General features: G+C 36.0%; 1 protein-coding gene and 1 long non-coding RNA gene across 5 annotated transcripts in view; one reads left to right on the top strand and one right to left on the bottom strand.

Moving 5' to 3' along the window:
• Nucleotides 1–5,470, top strand: part of LOC109539031 (NFX1-type zinc finger-containing protein 1) — a 22,534-nt gene extending 17,064 nt beyond the window's left edge. Inside the window, exons 18-21 of the mRNA XM_048664817.1 lie at nucleotides 956–1,307; nucleotides 1,388–1,624; nucleotides 4,344–4,522; nucleotides 4,575–5,470. Of these exons, the coding sequence (XP_048520774.1) occupies nucleotides 956–1,307; nucleotides 1,388–1,624; nucleotides 4,344–4,522; nucleotides 4,575–5,299 (1,493 nt within the window). The 3' untranslated portion in view covers nucleotides 5,300–5,470. The remainder of the gene's footprint in view (nucleotides 1–955; nucleotides 1,308–1,387; nucleotides 1,625–4,343; nucleotides 4,523–4,574) is intronic.
• On the bottom strand, nucleotides 2,103–7,468 carry LOC125503834. 4 transcript variants are annotated; one of them, XR_007281096.1, is made up of 5 exons: nucleotides 7,284–7,468; nucleotides 7,102–7,233; nucleotides 6,253–6,377; nucleotides 5,345–5,413; nucleotides 4,867–5,290 (listed from the first exon to the last, which is right to left on the bottom strand). It is a non-coding gene; the product is annotated as an uncharacterized LOC125503834 (long non-coding RNA). The 4 variants fall into 4 exon arrangements; XR_007281097.1 differs by lacking the exons at nucleotides 4,867–5,290; nucleotides 5,345–5,413 and adding an exon at nucleotides 2,103–2,628 and having other exon boundaries at nucleotides 7,284–7,457; XR_007281095.1 differs by lacking the exons at nucleotides 4,867–5,290; nucleotides 5,345–5,413 and adding an exon at nucleotides 2,970–3,189 and having other exon boundaries at nucleotides 7,284–7,457.
• Between the last annotated feature and the right edge of the window lie 463 nt (nucleotides 7,469–7,931).

The raw sequence follows: 7,931 nt of genomic DNA, 5'->3' as shown, positions 1-7,931 counted from the left end.
TACTTGTCTTTGTTTATGATTTGCATTCACTTTCAATTTCGTTCGTTATTGTTCTTGACCTATCATCTCAAACACTTTCAATGGAGCATGTACAGAAAAGGCACAAAAACAACCCGCAAACAATTTGAAAATTTAATAGAGTTTGTAGAGGAAAATAAAGTTTATTTTCAAGACCATTTTCCAATTGTTCTAATAAAGCTAACCTTATAAGCCCACCAAAGAACATATTTTTCTTTTAAATTAAAAACAAATTATAGCTTAAAGACAAAACTACGCTCTGATTAAACACCATTGTTTTATTTATTCCCCGAAGTTAACTTCGAGGCATGCACGTTAAGATCGAAAGCGGCATGTAATTTGATGCTGTTATTCTGAAGCGCTATTTCTTCATATAACGTTCGTCGATAGCGTGCGCCTGTTATAATATAAAGGTTTTACTGATACAACACACCCGTTGGAGCCACATAACGTATTTGACGGATAACATGCACGTTAAAGTTAACGTGGGTGATACAGCACAGGGCTGATTATCGTAACTGCGAGAATTTAATTATTTGTAACAGCAATTATAAATATTCAGAAGTATTGGAAGACCAGAATGAATATTTGCACTTTAATTTTTTATATGAGAAGATTACAAATTTTGACTTCTATTAAATAATTATCAATGAAACTGTTTATGGTCGAGTTACCATTTTCATTTGAAATAATATAAGTCAATGCAAATTTAAAAACTATTTGTAATTGTTGTTTTTAAGTGCTTTTATTCAGTAATCCTTTTTACGAGATTGCTATAGCTTACTAGGAAAATACAGGAAGGACATGTCGATTTCATTTCTCGAAGATATTAGTTCTTGCTGATGCAACTTCAACTTTGCTTTTAAGGCAAATTTTTAAATTATTGACTATTAGAGAGAGACATATTTACACTTCACAAGCACTTCTAATTTTTTAGGTGATCCAAAGTTGTTGTTAAAATATTGCTCGAAACCATGTAACATTATTTTAAAATGCAAACACAAATGTTCGGGTACTTGCAGCGAGTGTATTCAGTGTCGATTCCATAAACGTTGTGCTGAGAAATGTGCTCAACCACTCGTGTGCAACCACGAGTGTGTGACTCCGTGTCGAGAGTCATGCAAACCTTGCACTCGGACATGCGAAATGAGATGTGCCCATAGTAAATGTAAAAAGAAATGTGGTGCACCATGTACACCATGTAAACAGATGTGCGAGAGACAATGTAAGCATTTAAAGTGCACTTGCCCATGCGGACTTATTTGCGATGTGGAACCTTGCACACAAAGGTACTTGTTTGATATTAAAATATCTTTCATTTTTTTGATACTAAACACTCAGCCAATTGTAAATCGATGGTGTTTCTTAGATGTACGAAGCTCCTAAAGTGTGGTCACGTGTGTGTAGGATTTTGTGGAGATCCATGTCCGCCTCTCTGCAGAACATGCGACTATGAGAAATTAACTGAAATTTTTTTCGGCAATGAAGGTGAAGAAGACGCGGTATTTGTTTTATTGAAGGACTGTGGACATGTCCTTGAGAGTACTGGTCTTGAGTCATGGATGAATGAAGCACAAGATCTTATTCAGTTCAAAAGATGTCCAAAGTGAGTTTATTGTTATTTTGTTACCGGTTTGTAGGATCAAATGCATGGCCATTGCGAATAAACTATTAGGTAGTCGAAAACATATGTCGTTTTCCGTTCTTTCAGAATTTGTGAGAATCCATAATTTACAGTAAACGACAGATAAAATATTTGTATTTATTTATGGTCAGTTAGTTGCCAGATATGACGTCCAAAAGACGTCTGAAATTTTCGCCATTTGGACGTCCGAAATGTGACGTCTGCATGTAGTTAGATATACATACTTCCAATGACGTCCAAGTCCAAAAATGCCCAATAAATTACGTCATACACGTTAATGTTGCTAGCTGGGATTTTGCAAATCGCAGACTAACTGAAAGCAGATTCGGCTTTTTGGGAAAAATTTAGCATAAAATAGTATTTCACCGCTCAATGCGCCGATTTTATACTGTACTTACAGTACCCAGCAAACACATCTCGGTCCCTGAAATGTTCCACGGACGGCATTACAGGATATAGGTTTAAGTCCCGGGACGTCCCCATATTTACGTGGGACTTACTTTTGGGACTGTTCGGGTCATGTATGGGATGATCCCGTAAAGGTCATTTGGGACATCACTGGGATTATAGACGGGTTGTTTCGAGGACATTTGTGAAACGTTCTTAGGTTAATAGTCAACCGTCAAATTATTGCTAGGTTGTCTTTCTAAAAATAATTTTTCAAACTTTCAACTTTCGAAAAACGTTGAAGGCAGCTTTATAATTTGGAAAATTTAGGGTGGAACCAATTTAAAAGAAACAAAATACTGAACCAATAACAAAATACGTTTACGTATTACAAACTAAACTTATTTTTGCTATGAATCGAAATTTGCTCTTCTATCCGAAACCGAACTATAATATTAAAGTGTTAATTGCAATTTTTGTCCCTTTTGAGTTATCCGGCGCATGCCTGAGCCAATTTTGAATTTCAATTTCGATATATTTCCTGGTTGCTATAAAAAGCGGATTTTTTACCAAGCCATCTGAAATAAAAAGGCTATATTTTATCATTTATAAATCCAACTGAAAGTGTATTTTACCAATAAGTCCCTTGCAAATAAAAAGTTCTTGAAAACTTTTTTGCCTTTGAAACTATATATCACGACGACTTCAGTTGTTATGTTGTTAAGATCGTAATTTTTCTTTTTGAATGCTTAAGTATTCCAATATGCTACCGATTAAACATGGAACCATTTCAAAATAATGCTTAATAACAAAGTTGAAATTCGATCTTCAACTGATAATATCTTCTAGAAATTTCCGAAAAAAAGTTTTTCCATATTTTTCTCGTACGCCCCAAGGGAGCCTCTATCACCCCTTAAAAGAAATGACGCCAATTTTGAATCACCCTGTATCGTATATTTAGAGAACATATGTGGACATCATTGACGAAAACTCGGCAATAAATTATAAACTCACGTTGTACTTGGAGAAACAAAAGTGAGAGAAACACCAATTATGTCGTTAAAAAAAGAACTGTTGCATAGGGCAATATCGACGACTTTTCCAAAAATGTTTACCACCTACCCCCGGATTTAGGTAATCTGAAAGAGAAGGAAAAAATCTGGAATCGATCATATTTAAATGTTGTTTGATGTGTTCAGAGCTTCGGTACCTAATTTAATGTTTTCTCACGCAAAGCCAATCGCCGCTATGTTAAGTATCTACTTACCACTGTTCAATTTCCTTAAAACTTAATATTAAGGGCTACGAGGAGAGATGCAAAAAAAACTGTTTGGTATTGGATTACCGAATTAATCACATTTCGCAAGACTATGGCAAAAGTCTCAGGTCAGGCTAAGTTACTGCTAAGTGTTTCCTGTGAAAAGGCTGGAAACCCTCCATAATCTTACCATTTTTTACATTTTGGTCAAAGATCTCTTTCACGGCTTGGAAAGTACTACTAGGATAAAAAAAACATTGTACAGTTGTTCCCCTGTGCCTTATTGTTGGGTCTAATAGTAGTCACAAATTAAAAATTCACATATAACAGCTTGTAGAGAGACAAAGAGACAAACAACGATAACAGCATAAATAATTATTTGTTCCTTGATCCAAATGCCACCTGAATAAAGGTCTAAAGTGATTTCTACTTACTCAACCAAATATTCACAATTAAGTCTGAAATGTGATAAACACTGCACGAAAATACAGTCATGAGCAGTCTTAATAAGCACACTTAAAACAAAAATCCAATTCAAACACGATATTTATGCGTTTTATTGTTTTCGTAGTCGGTATATATTTGTAATAACTACCCCAAACTAACATTAACACATATTTGATTAAATTCTGGTCGGTCTGTCCGCACGACAACATGTGTTCGACTTTGCCTTTATTTAGGAAAATTTATGGTTCCATGGCATTCGAGCGCGCCATTTACTATTACTACATATACGTCCTATTCATAATGTCCCTGGGAGCAAAAATATAACGTTTCTGGGACGACCCGCATGGGATCTGCAGGGGATATATGTGCGATACAAGAGACGTCCTAGGGACATTCTAAAAAGAATCATCCCATGCGGGATAACGGGGATCAAAATAGAACGTCCCACGGATCATTTGTGTTTGCTGGGACTCTTTATAGAAAAGAAACTTCCATATTTACACTAAACATAGGCGCCACTGCACCATGTACTTCAGACACGTTTGCTATCGTTTTACCCTTTTGCCTACTACCGATATGGTTTTATAGGTGTTCGACTAACATTACCACAACTCAAAGATTCAGTGATTTTGTGAAAAGATCCATTCAAGATGTATCAAATGCAAAGTGGATGACATACGGAACACATGAAGACAACGAAGAATTTCGCGGTCGACTTCGCCGCACTCTCCACTTGTCAATAAACTCACGAAATCCTATATTTGAAGGTAATTTAATACAATTCTCAATTATTATCTTACTAAGCGATTGAATTTTTAGATAAATCAAATACGTTAAGTAGGGCTTTTAGTAAACTGCTTAAACGTCTAGAACCTGAACGGGAACGTCGCTCTCAACCAATCAACAAGATAGAGTTAAAAGCTATCGAATCCAAGATTCAAGTTCTGTCATACATTGTCAACTGCTTTAAACGGGAGTATAATACGCCTAAAAATGACGATCCATCAACTCTACTTTTAAATTTAATTTTGGACATTTTGATGCGTTCAGAAGACCACATTACCAACCAAGAAATTGATGATTTGGAACTTGAAATTAAACGGTTGCAAAAAGCTGTGCAATTTGATTTAATTAGGAAAAGTTCTGCATTTATTCCTGCATGCAAGTCCAATGAAGAAGTGAAAGCACTTTCATTGGACATCGAAACAGTTGTGTTTGGACATAAGAAGTACTCCGATGATTTAGACCGCACGCTCTTAACACAATTAAAGAAATTAGCTTTGAAACTCGAGTGTTCTCTAAGCATCAATGAGGAAGAGCGAGTACAGATTGTTAAAGCCATGGGCTTTCCTCGTGGACATTGGTTCAAATGTCCAAATGGACACCCTTATTGTATTGGAAACTGCGGGGGAGCAATGGAGGAATCCAAGTGTTTTTGTGGAGAAGCTATTGGAGGAACTCGACATCGTCTATTAGGGACCAATCAACTTGCTACTGAGATGGATGGTGCAACTTCTTCTGCCTGGCCAGGACCACTACATTAAGATATTCGATAGTTATATTTTATAATTCATGTTTGGCGTTTTCACCTTATTTTTTAATCGGCGTTTTTTTAGTCACATTTAATCAATACGCGTGATCGGCTCAGCACACGAACGCTTAAATGTATTAATATTATTCAAATGACTTTAATAAACAATATTGAGAAGTGTAAACTCTGCTTTGATTTGAAATAACACGCAATTGTATAAAAATGTCTTCTTTGGCTGCAGAATTAATTAGTTAAAGTCTTTAATTTCGGTTAAAACTTGTTTGTTGGAATTATCCAGTTAAAGTTGGCTATGTAATAAACAATTAAAAGCTGAGTTGCGACAACAGATTCAGATGCCTGTTCCTTAAAGGCAGTTGATCAAAAAGGACCAGTTTTGTTGGGTTGTATAGGGACAATCAATTATTATCTCGTAACTCTTAAATTGACTTTCAAAATTTGTGGACTGTACGACTTGATTTCTATATATGAACAAAAGTGGTCTAAATTACGCCAACTTTCGAGCGAGATGAAAAACTTTAGGGCACCCGCAGACGGGGGACTTTTGTAGCGTAACAGTTTTGACGCTGAAAATAGAACTCAATATTTTTAAAAACAGTTCCGCACACGAGCGACTTTTTGTAGCCGCTACTAGCGTCTGCAAGCCTTGTTCTATGCAAGCGACACTTGCCGAGGATGGAAGCCAGAGACAAGGGATAATACATTATTACTTGTCTCTGATAGAAGCTGTTCTATTCTCAAGGTTAGACGCAGAGTTTAAAAGGACTGAACGGGATCAAGCAGACGGGCGGCTAAATTGTCGAGCGTCAAAAGTTGCCTGTTTGCGGGTGCTCTTGTTAGGGGGACCCTAAGCGCACCCGCAGGGAGCACCTCTAAGGAATCCCTTGGGAATGGAACAGGTTGATTGAGTCAACCTCTACAATGTATTGAGTCATTTCTCCCGGTTACCTTCTGTGTGATCCAGGTTGTGTTTATGGACCGCACTTCGGTTTACTTTAAGTGAACAAAACCCGGCTGATTCCAACTTTCCATTTCGTGTGCAGATATTATCCTTGTCTAGCCAGAACTGTTGGCTGTAGAAAAACTATATTTAGCAAGTGCCAGGTGGTTCCCGAATTTAAGGGTAAGTCCCATTTGACTAAGCAAATTGGTATTTCGCGCTTCTTTTTTCAAAAAATTGTAGAAGAGAACTTTTTATATCAAAATTTTTTGTAATTTTTCTATTTGAATGCTTAAGTATTCCAATATGCTACCAATTAAACATGGAACCATTTCAAAATAATACTTAATAACAAAGTTAAAATTCGATCTTCAACTGTTAATATCTTCTAGAAATTTTCGAAAAAAAAAATTTCAATATTTTTCTCGCACTCCCCAAGGGAGCCTCTATCACCCCTTAAAAGAATGATGCCAATTTTGAATCACCCTGTATGTGCAGATTTAGATAAATAAATGTGTAAAACTTACTTTATTTTATTTCCTACACTTCAAATTCAATATGTAATTATTGTTTCAACAACACAATTTTGCAACATATGCGTTATTAAAATCAGAAATTTTTGAAAGTCTAGTTAAAATCGGTTTGCTGCCGCTGTAGATATATTATTCTTAAAATCGTGCTAATAACCATTGGTGAACAATTTTAGCACCCGTTATTTTCGTACAGGAACATTTTTGCACCATAATTTATGAAGCAAACTACCACTAATTTTCCATGTGCAAACACACCCATCAATTCGCATATCATTAAGCAACACCGGTATTTTATGAAGTCTGTACAAATGAATAGGTACTTACATTTCACTTTTTATAAATTTATTTATTCGCTTGTGTCTCGTCTCTAGTGCATATCCTTAACTGAAACTTTTGTTACTGTGAGCGTGCGGTTGTCTGTGAGAGAATGTAAATTACAACGTATTCCTAAAAATACTTATTAAGCAATTAAATTATAAAGAAACGCCAGCTAATTGCCAACTTACTCAATGCAAACTCTTCGGGCGTTTAAAACGAGAACAAACCCAAAACTACGAGCATCAAACTCTAGAAATGTCGGCTGATTCGACGTTAAGATTCAATAATTTAAACTGGCAAGCTTGTGATGTATACCCGCGCGCTCTCCCATTGGGCCAAAGTTACCAGGCAACCTGTATTCTTACTGGCGGCTAAACGTAGGAATACTATCCCATTAATGCGCATGCGTTAACTGCAGATTTTAGCTGCTGATCAGCTGGGTGATTAACAGTGGAGTGGGTGCTATCTATCTCACTCTTAATCTATGCCGTTCATGTTCATGTTTCGTATTTAAAATTTTCTGTATTTGAAATCTATTATGTATAGAGATTAGACCATCGACCTTCCAAAATTGGTGCCTGTTTCTTCTGAAATTCGGCCTTCCCAGCATAAGGCGTGCAGTTCCTAGTACTTTCATATTATTGATAAATGTTATTATACTGATGGCTTGTGCCTGCATTTCGTCTGATCAAAAAGAGTAGATTTTACAGGATCTTTAGTACAACCATTGACTGTATTACAAGTTTCTGCGTTAAATGGTGTCTAAAATCTTATTTTTTTGAAGTGCATTTAAACAATCATAGGTATATCAGATGCATATTCAATAACCACTTTAT

The sequence above is a fragment of the Dendroctonus ponderosae genome, unplaced genomic scaffold (genome assembly GCF_020466585.1).
Source record: "Dendroctonus ponderosae isolate FM_Combo_2020 unplaced genomic scaffold, Dpon_F_20191213v2 Dpon_F_20191213_3, whole genome shotgun sequence".
NCBI lineage: Eukaryota > Metazoa > Arthropoda > Insecta > Coleoptera > Curculionidae > Dendroctonus > Dendroctonus ponderosae.
Note: the sequence above shows the minus strand (reverse complement) of the source record. Positions and strands in the feature narration are given on the sequence as shown.